The sequence below is a fragment of the Garra rufa genome, chromosome 5, assembly GCF_049309525.1.
Source record: "Garra rufa chromosome 5, GarRuf1.0, whole genome shotgun sequence".
In the NCBI taxonomy this organism is placed as follows: Eukaryota; Metazoa; Chordata; class Actinopteri; order Cypriniformes; family Cyprinidae; genus Garra; species Garra rufa.
The window spans coordinates 15,616,739-15,633,738 of record NC_133365.1 but is presented as its reverse complement, the minus strand read 5'-3'; the positions used below and the strand labels follow the sequence as shown (position 1 = coordinate 15,633,738).

Below are 17,000 nucleotides of genomic sequence, written 5' to 3'. Positions count from 1 at the left end.
TTGACCATTTATGACTCAAACATCTCCTGATGAGCATACTGACACCTTGTCAGCTCACAGTGGGTGCACCTATAAGCCTGTATCTTATTTTTCCTATTTTCTGTCGGGTCGGATTTTTCGCGCGCTGTCTGCGGATGTGACGTCAAGCGCGTTCGTGTTAAACGTTTCAGATCACTCTGCCACCAACGCTAGTCATATATATTGCAAACAAACTTAGTTTCTCAAACAATATATGTATTTGACTGTTCTTACCTCTGTAAACATAATGTTGACTTCTTTGCCGCGGATGACTTGTGAAGTGTGTACGTACAAGCGCGCGCTGCAAGAGCGAGCAGAAAGGAAGTGCAGTTCCGTTTTTTGGCCACAGGTGTCAGTCGCGAGTTTAAATTTCAGAAAGTTACATATAGCCCCTTTAACATTAGTTAATGCACTGTGAATTAACAAACTTACAACTAACATGAACAATGATTAATAAATAATGTAATAAATGTATTGTTCATAGTTAATACAATTTTAATACATTTAGGACATTTATAAAGCAAATGTAATATTCAAGCAATGTTCTTTTTTTATTTTGCAGCACATTTATTCAAAATAAGGCTAAACTGAGAGAGATTAGCATGTCTGTGAAAGAAAAGAAGCACGTTGTGGGTGCATGCTTTACTCGTGTCAACACTCCCGTCATCACATGGAGCGGTCGTGTGAACAGGACACAAACACTTGAGAGAGAGTTTGCCAAACCCAGCCCATCATAGATTAGCTTTATCTGAACAGCCACCTTTTAATCTTCTCTCTTCTCTCACCACCACAACTTCTGAATGAATCGGCAATAGAAAGGAGCGCGTTTAGCCGCAAGCGCCGGGAGACAAACTGCGAGGGAGAGAGACAGGGAGGGAGGCTGGTGATTATTTCCAAAGGTCACACTGTTAATGACTACCTGCTTGGTTAATGAGATTCCGCAAAGCTCCCTCACGATGTTTCACCCTCATATGTGTTGCCGTGTGCGGAGATGTGTGAGAAGGGTTGCAGGCGTCAGCCTTCTCTCAACTTACATCTGTTTAAAGTAGAAGGAGAAAGGGGGAGGGAAAAAAAAAGAAGATCAACACAGGTTCATTAAACGTCTCGGAGAATGCTTAATGTGGACAAGGTACACTAATTAACTGAATTTCATTTTCATTTCTCTTCAAAGTGGCAGTAAAGAGTTAATTAAAAGATATTTTCCTGGTAAGGACTTTGCACATTAGCAGGCTGCTCCAGCAGAATATTCCCTCAGTTGTCTTTTGAAAAGACTTTCTTTCTTACTAGTTTGGGTAATCAGAGATCAGAGAGAACAGTAGCCTACAGCGATTTTCTCTCAGCGCCGACACTCAATGACCATTTATTTAACGTACAAAGGCCCGCTATGACATAACACACTGACATAACTGTCCTCTTACAAACAAACATGCATCTGATCGAGGGAAATATTTGTGTACCACCAGAATCTACCACCACACACACACACACACACACACACACAGAGCTATAAATGGCTCACGCAAAGAGTCTAAAAGTTTATGGTAATTGAGCTGAGTGATGTTCAAGCTCAATGTTTTTGCCAGAACTTGTCATTAAACTCAGAAGAGGCTTTGTCTAGTTAAGCAAATAAACCCTGTGAGAGACAAGTCAACTGAGGAGGAGATGAACAATGCGTCACTAACAGGATGGATAGTATAAATGGAAACTTTTTTTTTTTTACAGTTTGTGATGCTTGATGGTTTAAATAGGACTAAATGAGAATAAGATGATATAAATAAGAACTTATTTATTACAATAAGGTTCTGTTAGTTAATGTATTACCTAACATAAATAAACAATGCATTTATTACAGTATTTATCAATCTTTATTAATGTTAGTTAATGAAAATACAGTTGTTCATTGTTAATTCATGTTAGTACACAGAATAGAAGTATTTACTATCACTTTTTATCAATTTAACACATCCTTGATGAATAAAAGTATCAGTTTGTTTCAAAGAATGAAAGGACTGATGGATTTCAATGACTTTCCAGTGCTCCCATAATGCAGACAATTATAGAAAGGGCTGCGATTGTAGATTAAAATGTATATATATGATTTTAGGTTTAAATTAGTATGAATTTATATGAGAAAGTGTTCATTTTAGGTCCCCTAAAATTAACTAATTAACTAACAATGAGTGATACATTATAGTATGTATTAGTTTTTGTTAATGTTATTTAATAAAATTATAACTCTTCACTGTTACTATCTGTTAGCTCAAATCTGTTAAATCATATTGAAATTGTAATAAAAACTAAAAATGTTGATTTTAATAATATATTAGTATATTTTAGTACACATAATATACAGCTTTACTATTGTTCTTTATCAGTTGAACACATCCTTGCTAAATGAAAGTGTTATTTTCTTTTAAAGAAAAAAGAAAAAAAAAAAACACTGACTCTAAACTTTGAACAATAGTGTATGTTGTTACAAAAGATTTCAAATAAATTCTGTTATTTTTAATATTTTATACATTTAAGAATCCTGAAAAATTATCACAGGTTTCAAACAAACATTAAGCAGCACAAGTGTTCCCAACATTGATAAATCAGCATATTTGAGTGAAGGATCATTTGACACTTAAGACTGGAGTATTGATGCTGAAAATTCAGCATTGCATCAGAGGAATAAATTCTATTTTAAGTATATTAAACTAGAAAACCACTCTTTTAAATTGCAAAAATATTTCAAAATATTACAGTTTTTTTTTCTGTATTTTTAATCAAATAAACAGCCTTGATGAGCAGAAAAATCGTCTTATATTTTTTAAATCACTGAGTAATTTGGCCTCTTGCACACTGTGAGATTTCACAAGTCTTCATATCATAACAAACCAGATTTAAATTTCTCCACATCCTTGACGTGTTGAAAAATAACTGTAAAATGTAACACGTGTGTGAGACATCTCCCCAGCTTTCAAAGCCGATCTCCTCACTCATTCAGCACCAGTCCAGAGCATTTTGACCCTACAGCTTTAGAACAACTTGTTGAACTTCTGCCGCATGTCTGCTGGACGTCAACGAGCAGAACCCAGAGCATTTGTTCTGCCTCTCTTTCTCGTTCTCTCCTTTACGCGGTCTAAATCTCTCATGTTTTCTCTACACTTCCCTCTGATTGGAAACAGCTGCAAAGCATCTACGGCAACACTTTAAAAATGAGTGCATTTCAGATGTGTCCAAATTAGGAGCCCCCTCCCTCTCTCCCTTCCTCCCTCCCTCCGTTTGTGTGTGTGTGTGTGTGTGTGTGTGTGTGATGTGGGTCTCTGTGTGTGCATGCCTGCATGAGTTTTTTTTAGTATCCTTCCCCTAATAAATGTCTCAAAAAATGGTAGTGGTCTAAAAATAGCGTGCTCTGTTGCTAAATTTAGCACTTGGCTTATTGCGCTGGCGAAGCGAATGGAGAAGAATAGGCGTGGAGAGGCAGGGTGAGTAAGCAAGACTCTATTCATTCAACAGCTTGTGTGGAGGCCTCTAGTGAACCGCTGCCCTTGGACTGCGTCTCCCCCCCTCCACCGCCAGACCTGGGGGTGCCACTAAACATTTGATCCAGCGGATAAAAGCTGCTATTACTTATTTATTTAGAGAGACTCTAAAGGGTTTTTATAGCTAGCGTAACCGATTTGAATGACTTTTCCAGTGCTTCCATGTTACAGACACAGAATAGTGCACACACACATATACACATTAATGGAAAGGGTTGTGATTGCAGATTTAAAGTTGTATGAATGATTTTAAGTTTAAATTAATATGAATGTATAAGAGTGAGTATGCATTTAAGATTTCCTAAACATTTATCGGTAACATTTTACAATAAGGTGTCATTTGTTAGCTTTAGTTAATTTATTAACTAACATGAACGAACAATAAACAATACATTTATTACACTGTTTATCAACGTTTGTTCATGCTAGTTCACAGTGCATTTGTTAATGTTAACAAAAGCAACTTGTGATTTTAATAATGCATTCAAAAATGCTAAAATTAACATTTAACTAAGATGAATAAATGCTAGGTATTGTTCATTCTTAGTTCATTAACTAGTGTAGTTAACTGAAGTTAGGCTTATTTGGTAACACTTAACTACAATAAAGTCCCATTAGTTAATAATAGTTAGTTAATGCATTAACTAATTAACTAAAAATGAACAAAACATTTGTTACAGTTTCTATTAGTCTTTGTTAATGTTAGTTAATAATAGTATAACTATTCATTGTTATTACAACAGTTAGCTCAAATCTATTAAATCACACTGAACGAATAACATTTTAATAAATAAAACTAAAAACTTTTGATTTTAATAATGTATTAGGGAATGCTTTTTTTTTCATTTTAAAGAATGCCGTTAACTTATATTAAAACACACATTTTTATTGTCAAATGTTACCATTTTTAAGAAACATACTTTACAATAAGGTTTATTAGTTAACATTAGTTTACTTGAACTAAGAATGAACAATACTTCTACAGCATTTAATCTTAGTTATATTGCATTTACTAATGCATTATTAAAATCACAAATTGAGTTTGTTAACATTAGTTAATGCACTGTGAACTAACTTGAACAAACAATGAACGACTATTTTTATTAACTGAAAATAAACAAAGATGAATAAATAGTGTAATAAATGTATCGTTCGTGTTAGTTAATACATTAACTAATGTTAACAAGTGAAAAAACACTTTACATTGTAATTTGTTAACCTTAACTATGAAAAATACATTTATTACGCTTTTTATTATTCTTAGTTAATGTTAGGTAACAAAAATACAGTTGTTCATTGTTCTTTCATATTAGTTCACAGTGCATTAGCCAATGTTACCAAGCACAACTTTTGATTTTAGTAATGCATTAGTAAAGGTTGAAGTAAGATAGTTAACTAATGAAACCTTATTTTGAATTCTTACCACATTTTTAAATGTACAAATATTTCACGTATTCTCTCAATTAACATGAGGTCATAATAATAAGGTGAAAGGTTAATAATAATAATAATAAGTTGAAACACATAGACTGATCCTTAATCAGCTCAACACATGACATCAGTGCTTAAGATACAAGAAACAAGGCTGTCCTCTCTGGCTGTCCCTCGTACTGTCAATGGAAAATGAGCGATCTATTTCTGTATGTGGGTGTAGATGGCAGTGTCCCCTCCCACAGGGCCCGAAGGGTGTGGAAACACAAGGTCATGCCAGAGAGGTCAGGTGCCTGCGCATTGTTCCTCAAAACCCTCTGCCCCTTCCTGTAATGCAGCTGCATGATAAGAACCCCTACAGACAAAGGCTGATAACTGATGTCTCTCTGTGTGTGTGTGCATATGCAAGCAAGTGTGTTCGCAGCTCACTGCATCCAAAAAAAGAATCACAGCCCTTTCAATATGTGCGTGTGTGCGCGTGATAGGTGTCCTTCTGTCTCTCTAGAAATAAAACAAGACATAAAGACATAACCAGCATGTTTCAAATGGAAAGATGGCCATGGTATAAGCACCCCTTTATTTAGCCTGACTGAGTGTCATTGTGTGCATGTATGGGATGCTCCATTAGGTCATATGAATGACTTGTCTGTCTGTCTTACTAACGGCCATGGAGAGAGAATATGAAATTACATGCTTTACAGTCATGTCCCCGAATCTGAAAAACATGGCACAAGTATCGCATTATTGAAAAGGTAGTAAATAAAGACAGTTTAGTTAAGAATAATGTTTCTTTGAGTAACAGCTGTAATCTTGAAAACAGCTAGTTCTTGTCTTTCTTTCTGTACTACTTCACTGTATTCCTTTATATATCGGGAATAGCTTTATTTTTAGAAATGCCTAAATATAGAAAATTTTAAGTGGATTTGGTCTTTCCCTGTGTTCATCCATTTCAGGCTGTAATTAGATGCTCAAGGTATGATATTACTTATCCATTACTTACTGTAATCATGAGAAATCAAATTTTCCTTGATCGGTTGAGATAAAAGAGGTCATTGTGTCAGAAAAACATACTGTAACTTTTAGAACTAAAAACTTCTTAATGAAAAATTAACTTTTGTTAGAACTAAAGCTGCAAAAACAGCTTGTTCATTCTGCAAATATCTTAAATCAGACCGGTCAATATATCTGAGCACACACGTGTGTGTGTGTGTGTGTGTGTGTGTGTGTGTGGTCTGGTATTCATCACGTTGTGGGGACCAAATTTCCCCACAAGGATAGGAATACCAGTAGATTTTGACCTTGTGGGGACATTTCTCAGGTCCCCATGAGGAAACAGGCTTATAAATCATACACAATAAGGTTTTTTGAGGAAGTAAAAGTTTGCACAATCTCCTGTGAGGGCTAGGTTTAGGTATAGGGTAGGGTTAGGGCGATAGAAAGTACGGTTTGTACAGTATAAAAACCATTACGCCTATGGAATGTCCCCATAAAACATGTAAACCAGTGTGTGTGTGTGTGTGTGTGTGTGTGTGTGTGTGTGTGTATGTGTGTACCTGGTATTCATCACGTTGTGGGGACCAAATGTCCCCACAAGGATAGGAATACCAGTAGATTTTGACCTTGTGGGGACATTTCTCAGGTCCCCATGAGGAAACAGGCTTATAAATCATGCACAATGAATTTTTTTTGATGAAGTAAAAGTGTGCACAATCTCCTGTGAGGGCTAGGTTTAGGTGTAGGGTAGGTGTAGGGCGATAGAAAGTACGGTTTGTACAGTATAAAAACCATTACGCCTATGGAATGTCCCCATAAAACATGTAAACCCAACATGTGTGTGTGTGTGTGTGTGTGTGTGTATATTGCAATAATAAAATCACCAAGGCTTCATTTATGCAAAACAAAGCAATATTGTGCAATATTAATACAATTTATTTTAATCTTGTTTTTTATCAGAATTTTCAGCAGTCATTTCTCCAGTCTTCAGTGTCACAATACTTCAGAAATCATTCTGATTTGCTGCTCAAGAAATGTTTTATTTTTATCAGTTTTGAAAAAGTCATATTTACTTCCATTTTTTAAACAGTGTAAGTTATATATAGTCAAACCAACATTTATTCAGACACCTTCAACATTTTTCACATTATCAGTTTATTCGCTATAGTTTAGAAAATGGTAATAAATATGGCTAGAACTAGAACTAGAACTTAGTCAAAACTAATTCATCTTGATAATGTCAGATAACTTTGATAGAAAGGTATGTAATAGATTACAATCAATCAAAAATCACACAACTATCAATACTTTGTTGACCAATTACGAAGAAATGCCTTATTTTGTTCAGTCTGTGGTGTAAAAAGGTCGCATTAGCAATTAAAGACAAAAACACTTAAGCAAAACATGGTCAGGTTAAAGTGTCTGAATAATTTTTGGTCCCAAATTTGCATGGTAGTCCACAGTATGAAGAATTTTAGGATACAATATGTCAAAGTTGACTTTATTTTGCTATCTTCACTTACATAAATGAACTATAGTGTCCTGCACCCACTAGTACAAAAATATCAGAAATTGTATCTGGTGTCTGTATAACGTTTGGTTTGACTATATATACTCAAAGTTGAAAAATGACCATTAAAAAACAAAAATTGTTATTGTTAACATTATAAATTGACCTTATGGGATAAAAAATGTCCATAATATTCATATAACTCATGGAATTGCGCGCATATAGTTTTTCTTTTTGATGCTTGATTACAGCATATAAAGGGGATGGGCTCAAAGCAAGTAAATTATAGTAAAGTAGCTGGTTTTTAGGAGTTAAGAGGTCTCCACTTCCAACGACTGAAGAGCCTGATGGGTTAGTTCAAAGATAGATGGTCTTCTGTGATGCACCACCTCACACTAGCAGTATACTGTACACATACACACACAGACAGGCACATATGGAGGCCACATCCCTTGTCATCTGCATTCGTGTCTCGCTACACAGTTGTAGCATGTTCAAACCACACTTAATGAAACGGTGGCTTCCCTGCTTTCTCTCCAGCCATATGCTTCCAATAAGGTCAAGACAGGCTGGCTCTCTCCCTAAAGTTCTGCACTTGTGTGTTCAACGGGAGCAGGAGACTCTGCGGTCCCCTCCCCCTCCCCACAAGTACCATATCAAAGCATAGAGTTTTTAGTTAGGCCATCTGCAGAGCGCCTTTGGATCATGTGCGTGTCTGTCACCGAGCTTCCCTGACCTCTATCCGCTCGCGTGTACGACTGTGCGCAGTAATCAACTGCAACTCATTCGCGGCGCACACATGGTGGAGGCGTGACTGCTGAGGTGCATGATGTCATCTCTGTTGGCCTAATGGGACCACCTTGGAGTTAGTGGCTTTATAGTGAATTTAGTAAGAGAGAAAGAAGTGGGAAAAAAACTTGTACATGTGCTGAGCAAGGAGAGGCACCGAACTGCCAAAATAGACCTGTGTGAAATTATGTCTTTTTTTGTAAACCGCCAATGTGAGCTAATGAAAACAAATGTAAATGTTCCACTTGGACCTCAAAGTAACAGTGCAAAGTTTGATTATTAGTGTACATTCGTCAGATTTGTCCAATAGGAGCACAGAATTGATTTAAAAGTGGAGAGAGAGCAACAAGTGACCTTCCACCAATAAAAGTAGGGCTGCGTGGTAACGGTTAAACAATATTTATATACAGTGCCTTGCGAAAGTATTCATACCCCTTCATTTTTTTCACGTTTTGTTTTGTTGCAGCATTATGTTAAACTGCTTTAAATTCGTTTTGCCCACATCAATTTACACTCACCATAATAATGACAAAGCAAAAACCAGATTTGCAAATTTTACAAATTTATTAAAAATAAAACACTGAAATAAGTACATTGCAGAAGTATTCATACCCTTAACTACATAGTTGAAGCACCTTTACAGCCTCAAGTCTTTTTGGGTATAATGTGACAAGCTTTGCACATCTGCATTTGGCAATTATCTGCCATTCTTTGCCTCACCTTTTCACCTCTCAAGCTCTGTCAGCTTGGATGGGGGCTGGCAGACATTTTCTAGAGTCCTAGTTGTTCCAATCGTCTTCCATTATGGATAATGGAGGCTACAGTACATGCTTCTATGAACCTTCAATGCAGCAGATGTTTTTCTGAACTCTTCCCTAGATCATTGCCTTAACGCAAGTCTGTCACTGCGCTCTACAGGCAGTTATCTTGACCTCAGGACTTGATTTTTGCTCTAATATGCATTTTCAGCTGTTAGACCTTTTCTGAGAGGTGTGTGCCTTTCTAAATCATACTCATTCAAATGAATTTGCCACAGTTTAACTCCACTCGAAGTGTAGTAACATCTAGAAGCAATATGAATGCTCCTGAGCTAAATTTTGAGTGTCCCAGAAAAGGGTATGAATACTTATGCAACGGGATCTTTTCAGTTTTTTATTTTTAATAAATTTGCACAAATGTTAAAAACCTATTTTTTGCTTAGCCATTATGGGGTAGGGAGTGTAGATTGATGTGGGAAAAAAAAGTAATTTAAAGTAGTTTAACATAAGGCAGCAACATAACAAAATGTGAAAAAAATTGAAGGGGTAAGAATAATTTCGCAAGGCACTGTATTTTTAGACATATAAATTCTAAAAACTTCACTTGCATTGCTTCTGAAACATTGTTGCCACTAAAGCTGCTCGAGCTCAGAGAAAATGGTGGACAATGCACAACTGGCTGAGGGCGGGAATATGCAAATAGGCCACAGTCAGTCATGGGCGGGGCCTGAGCAATATGACATCATACTTGATAATTGAGACTGTTTAGGTTTTATGGGGATTTAAAAAAAAAGGTGTGAATAGATTTTTTATCAGTGTAGGGTGGTTGTGTCCACACACTGCTAAGACACATTTATATGCAAACACCACGTAAAAATGAATTTTGCATTCGATTTCACCTTTAATACAGTCTATACATAAAGCAAATAAGAAAACTTTGTATTGTAGCACAGATTTTGCATAAGTGCACTGATTCAGAAAACACATTTGGAAAAAAATATAGTTGAGATTCACGTTTGGCCTGTTACCGATGCAAGACAATGGAATGACAAATAGCCAGTAGTTGAATATCGCAGACTATTATGCTTAATTAATCAAGATAAGCACAATTCTTCATCACAATAATACACAAGAGACAGCTTGAATTCAGGAAAGAACAAAATAAAACTTTTTTATTTTTTTTTATTTGTTGTCAGATCAATAAAGATAAAGAAAGCTTGTCTGTCCTCCTACTGGTCTCGATAAGTGTATTGAATGTGGGACTTTCTCAGCACCTCCCTGCAAACCTGTCAGCTCCATTCCACAACAGAAATCCTCTTGAAAATAAACCATGAGGTCTGTCTGGGTCAGACTCCCTCATCAATCTGGCCTGGTTTTAACTAGATGTCTAAATGAGCACTGGACACTGTTCAGCTTCTAGAAAGAGGCCAGAGTAAGATGATCAGTAGTGAAGACAGTAGGGAATCGTCTTTGGCTACTCGAGCTAGAGTTTCTCTGGCTTGATTACAGCTGGAATTGCAAGACCATAGTTGATATCAGTCCATTATTTAGGCTTCAGCCCGGAGAGGAGGTCTGACAGAAGGAGCCAGGAGGGATGCGAAGTATGAAGGAGTTTAATTAGGAGCATACCATTGAAGGAGACATTCCTTCCCACTCTTTTCCCTTCCTTGTCTCCGCTGATTCTCGATTCTCTAAAGCCTCCAGCCGCTCATCCCTCCGCAGCGCTCTATTGACTATCTCTGTGCATTTTAGCTTTTTATCAACCCCCGCCTGGCCATTTTCCACTTTGTTAGATTGATTACTCCTCATCGATAATGTTTTGGAAGGACGATCGCACAGCTTTCATCTTGCCGAGCTATTAAGACGTCAGAATGTTCTCGCTGCTTGCTCCAAGTACAGGGTATTTGTTGTCTACTGTATCTTATTTTTAGATAGGCAAACTGGAAGCATTAACGTTGCCGTTGCTTCTTGGGAAATCAATTGCATTGGCTCTGTGTTTACCCTCCCTTCAGAAATGAAGAGCATGGGAGTGATTATGAGTGAGTCATTATGACATTATGAACCCATAGGAAAGAAAAATTACTAATGGGATCTCTTTAAAATCTCAGCTGTTTCTCCGAAACAGCAATATCATTAAATGGAGTTCAAATAGAGACTTTTGCTTAAATCTCCTACTTCTTCCTAGAAACAGACCCTTTTAAACTAATGTTACAAATGGACCCGTTGTCACTGGTCGGACTTGAAAAATTACAAATTGTCCATGAGTTGAACAAATTACTAAAATTTAATATAATTTGATTTTTGTATTATAACATATTAATTTATAAATGATCATATTTGCCAAGACGTCAAAGTCTGCAAAGCCTGAGAAAAATATGATGCCTCAAAGACGTATAATTGAGATCTCCACTTAGTTTTGTGAGCTATGAAAGAGCAACATCTGAGCATTTCTTTTATCTCTTGGAAATGGGTGTTTGTTTAGCCATTTATGGCCATCTTCAGCAAACATGCTGTGATTGGCTAAGTCTATACCCCCCTACAGCAGAATATATATGTGTCTGTGTGTGTGTGTGTGTGTGTGTGTGTGTGTGTGTGTGTGTGTGTGTGTGTGTGTGTGTGTGTGTGTGTGTTTGTGTGTGTGTGTGTGTGTGTGGGTGTGAGAGAGAGGGCTGGTGACAGGTGTGGATACTCTGACAGGTGCACATATCTGGAATGAGTGGCATAGCGGTGGACCTTTAGGGGGTTCACAGCGGCTGCATGCTGGGTCTTAAACTGCCTATCCCTGCTTGAGCGCTCACTCAGCCAGCATGCCCTCCCATCAGCACACTATAGTCTGCTCTGCCTCTTCGCACTCCGCTGCCTCAGATCGACGCCGGCCGTGCCACACCGTAATCTTCCCACCACCCCGTCGCCGAGGCAATACCTGAGTTCTGCTAGTTAGGGGGCAACCTGTCATTTGAGGCAAAAGTAACCGATTTGATTTGAACTCAGAAATTGCTAGTAAATTTAACAAACAATTACCAAGAAATGGTCAAGTAACAAATTGAATTAAATGTGAAGTAGTATTTTCTTATAAAACATAATCTAGTAATCTTCGAAACTTCGAAACAGCAGCAGCTCTTAAAGTAATAGCAGCGAATAACCTAATAACCCAGATGCTGTAATGTTGAATCGAAGAACAAAAGAAAACAGAGGAAATCAATAACTTTTGTAGCTTTAAGGATTCATCTGTATTTATTTTAGAATATATAGAACATATATTTCCTACTTGTAGATTTTCCATTCAACAGTTTTCACCCCCTGGCTTTTAATGCATCGTTTTTCCTTCTGGAGCATCAGTGAGTGTTTAAACCTTCTATAATAGTTGCATATGAGTCCCTCAGTTGTCCTCAGTGTGAAAAGATTTCAAAGTCATACAGTCATTGTTGGAAAGGGTTCAAATACACAAAAATGCTGAAAAAACAAAGAATTTGTGGGACCTAAAGGACTTTTCTGAAGAACAGCAGGCAGTTTAACTGTTCAGGACAAACAAGGGACACATGAACAACTATCACAAAACAAAAAAAACACAACTGTGGATCATTCAGGTAACAACAGTATTAAAAATCAAGTGTATGTAAACTTTCGAACGGGGCCATTTTTATGAATTCAACCATATATTTTTATATGTAAACATCTTTTATGTGAAATATCTTATTCAGGTCAGTACTACATAAAAAATATCATGCATTTTGCAGATTCTGTAATATATATATATAACATTATGAAGTTGTTTGTCTTTTTAATGACTGAGACACTGTATCTTGAAATTTCCATCATTTTCTATTTCATTCGCACAGAACAACCATGCCATTGCTCATCTTCAAAGCATTTGATCAGCTCAATATGTATAAAGGAAAATAAAAAAGCTCTCATCACGCATTGCCGCTCTCCACACAATCCCTCAACACCTAATAGAAGCATGTCATAGCAAAGAAAAGAGGATGAGAAACCCGTCTTCGTCAAGCCCTCACGTCAGCAGAGTAAATTAATTATCGTGTGATTGATGCAGACAGGCAGATGAAGACAGAAAACGACTATGTGTGAGAGCGCTAGCTGCACATATGTTAGCTGGTGGCTAATATCCCGCCACGCCACACTTAAAGACAGTTGATCCAGTGGAACGTCTCACTTTGATGAGACGTCAGACTCGGAGAACCTCGTGCAGATAATCACACGAGACAGTTGAAGACTGCCTCCAGTTTTTTTTCTTCCTTTCCTATTTTCAAACACACACAAAAAACTGTGTCCCTGACAGAATTTCTGCTGTTTGCTAATTTTGTATCATTTATGATGGCAATATCTTTAACTACATTTAATGAGCACAATGGCTTATAAGATGTGACTGCTTTTCTTAAGAGCTAATACTAAAGTAACATTTCCCAATTGGCATACGCTCTCTAATAGGTTGAGAGGAATATCTCATTCCTACTAGAAGGTGGCCATCAGGTGGCAGAGAAAGAAACTGCTGCTTCAGTATATCAGGAGAGCCCACATTTCTTTCTTTTACTGTAATACTAGCTTGTTTGCTTAAGCATAACACAACTTTTTAGCTTCATCACACATTTTTGGTTTGTGTTCTTTATGGTTATATCAAAAGAATCCTTGTATCATTTTCAGTTCATTGGGTGTTTCTCTGGTAATCTATTTGGACCGGCTCTATGGGCGTCTCTCTGCTGTGGTCAGTAGCAGTAGGGCTGTTCCTCTGCTGAAATCTCTTTGGTATCCAGACCTGGTCAAATATTAACATTTACATTTTAGGTTGGCCCTTCCTGTTGTCTCTTGATAACTTCTTTTAAACTGGCCTACAAGGAATATTTATGATTATTTTATATTACATAAATAGAAATAACATGACCTTAAGCAAATAATCTAAAAGCAAACAAGACATGAAAGAATTGTAGAAAATGAACTGTCAGCTTGAACAAGCATTCAGTTTCTTATTAATAAATTGTGACCCTGGACAACAAAACATGGGTATATTTGTAGAAGTTAAAAACAGTTGTGCGTTGTTGCTTACTTGAACTTTTTTAATGAAACGTATTAATTTCTTTTAAAAAATGTCACGTTACAATAAGGTGTCATTTGTTAACATTAGTTAATCTATTAAGTAAAATGAACAATACATTTATTACACTATTTATTAATCTTTGTTAATGTTAGTTAATAAAAATAAGTTGTTCATTGTTAGTTTATGTTAACAAACAACTTTTGATTGTAATAATGCATTAGTAAATGCTGAAGTTAACATTAACAAAATTAATAAATGCTATACATAATTGTGTTGAGATAGTTTCTCCCAAATTCTGAAGTGAGCTCTACATGGATGGTTTTCAGACTTGAAACGTCTATTTTTTCAATCCTGTCTAAAAGCATCTCGTATAAAACGCACCAGGTGTTCTTCGCAGTGGTTGGTATTTGAACTGTGTACAAACTTGTATTTCCAGACCCTGAGAAAGAAGGGTCTAAACGGGTGTGACAGCCCAGACCCCGACGCAGACGACTCGGTGGGCCACAGCCCAGAGTCAGACGAAAAGTACCGTAAAATCAACGACGACATTGATCTGCACATGATCAGCAGGCAGAGGATATGTGTAAGTACCTGCATCTCAGACAAGCCCTCTCATACTTCCTTCTCTTTCTCTCTTTTTCTGTCTCTCCGTGTACTCTGGCTCACTGTTTCGCCCCGTGCGGGCCTTCAGGCCTTGAGCAAGAAGGAGAATAAAGGCGGCGAGAGCCTGGAGCTCGAGTCTGCTCTCGCTCTCACTCCGCGCACGGAGGAGAAATACAAACAGATAAACGAAGAGTTTGATCTAATGATCAAGACTCAGAAGATACCTGTAAGTACAGTGAAGAGAGGAGAGGCGAAAAACTAACAACTCTGAAAAAGCTAACAAACATATTTGAAGAAACAAAGCAATTTGTTGTAATCTTGATTTAACCTTGTATACCATATATAGAACTATATAATATATATATATATATATATATATATATATATATGTGGCAGGTGTAGTACATCTAGCATTTATTATGATGCTGGCACTGCCTTTAGATGCATGAGAGATAATTGCAAACGACTAAAACAAGAAGAAACACAATTACTGTGAGAAATACACAAAGACAATTACTGTAAGAAATACAGTCATATTAACCTACAGAGTGTATTTTGTGCGTTGGAAGGCCTTCCACTGATTGGTGTTCAGAAATAAACACTCTTATTACATGTCTGAACCAACAGCCTGATTGATTCAAACTAATTTGCAGACCTACAAGGCGCATGAGCTTTCCTAACTACTCTTCTTCCTAACTTCCTATCTATCCATCCATCTATCTATCTATCTGTCTATCTAAAATGCCAATGCTGTATGCAATAAACAATGATTTCCTGACAGTTGAAAGTCTTCATGCATGATTTTCAGAAGTTAAAAAGGTTTTGATGTTTTATTAGAAAACGAGGCAAAATACTGGTATGTGTGGTTAAAAACGTGTCCAGTACGCTACAGTGTTTTGTTGGTTAGGGTTAAGAGAATTAGGTTGGGTTGGGTGGAGTGGTAAATGATGGTGGTGAAGATAGTGGTCACAGTGACTGAGTTATATTTTCCCAGTTTGAGAGTACAAAAGCACAAAGAGGAAGAGTGGCACCATGCAGAAGATGTCTAGGCTCACGTACACATAAAGATGTGGAAATCTTTTAAATTTAAAATACTAAAGACATGAGAGAAGGACTGCAGGCTGCTGTCCAGGAAGGTTGCACAAAAATGCTAAAGATTCCCTCATGTACTTGTTATAAATCTCCTGTTTTCCTTTCATTTTTAATACATTTTATCTAATTAAAGTAGGTTGATATTATGAGGCAGTATTCTTCTGCTTTGTAGAAATCTAATCTAATATCCTATTTGACTTTTACCCCAGCTAAAATACAATAAACGCTTAATGTTATCAGGTTCAAATTTGGTTTGTAATCAGTTCTCATAAGATTAGAAAAAGTCATGATCCATCAAACAAATATTTTTCAAGCTATTAAAAGGGCCTTGGGGTCTCTGAGACTACAAACACGAGGGTAAAGACGGAAAAATGAACACCTAACGGAAGCGAAGCTGTGCCCACCAAGACCTTCACTGCGGAGAGAAAATATTTTGGCTGCCTCAAGCCATGATTGCTGTGGCCTCGTGAGTTAATGAAGAATGAAAGAGTGAGAAAGAGCGAGAGGCTCCTCTTCGGTTCCTGTCAGATGATGCTTTCCCAGATGAGCACTTACAGACCCTCAGGACACATGGCTACAATTAGGGGCTATTTTGTCCTTAAAAGCATAATATGAAGGAGGAAGGAGTCTCTTCAAGGTTAAGCCTGTGTCTTTTGGAGTGATGTGAACGAAAGGATTTACAGAGATTTAGAGAGTTTAGAGTCATCTCGGCTTGTTGATTTTACAGTAGATAACAGAGAAAATGGACAGAAATGCTACTTCTCAGGAGCTCTAAGGATTGATGCCATTGCATGTGACATATTTGTCTACATTTCTTATTTCTCTCTTGTTTTTTTCTATTTCTCCTTTGTATTCAGTGTGCTTAACTCTGTAGTATATATTGCTAATTATCTTAATGGTATATATTGCCTTTGTTTTCAACCAGGCTGTGCCCTCTTCCACCTACGAGATGCCCATCCCCGTGAATAACCAGATATACCCGGGTAATCATAATCTGCTTCCGCTGGCCCACCACGGCCTGCAGAGAAACAGCATGTCACCCGGGGTCACACACAGACCACCCAGTGCAGGTAAAAACACACAGCACACTTAAAAAAATGTTTCATTAAAATATAGTAACTTACATTGCCTCTGAAACAGCTTCTATTCTGCTGATGTAATCAACAATAAAAAAGCTGTAAATAAAACAAAGAAAAAGCATTTGACAGGAAAATAAAATGTTTATATTA

The 17,000-nt window shown here is 37.0% G+C and overlaps 1 protein-coding gene across 9 annotated transcripts in view; it reads left to right on the top strand.

The window, feature by feature from the left end:
• Positions 1 to 17,000, top strand: part of mef2cb (myocyte enhancer factor 2cb) — a 91,859-nt gene that overhangs the window by 56,348 nt on the left and 18,511 nt on the right. For 5 of the 9 annotated variants that reach the window (XM_073839757.1, XM_073839762.1, XM_073839760.1 and 2 more), the window contains 2 exons: positions 14,513 to 14,659; positions 16,697 to 16,841. In XM_073839757.1, coding sequence (XP_073695858.1) covers positions 14,513 to 14,659; positions 16,697 to 16,841 — 292 coding nt within the window. Of the gene's footprint in view, positions 1 to 14,512; positions 14,660 to 14,767; positions 14,906 to 16,696; positions 16,842 to 17,000 lie in introns of all 9 variants that reach the window. The other 4 variants (XM_073839764.1, XM_073839761.1, XM_073839758.1 and 1 more) reach the window with 2 other exon arrangements.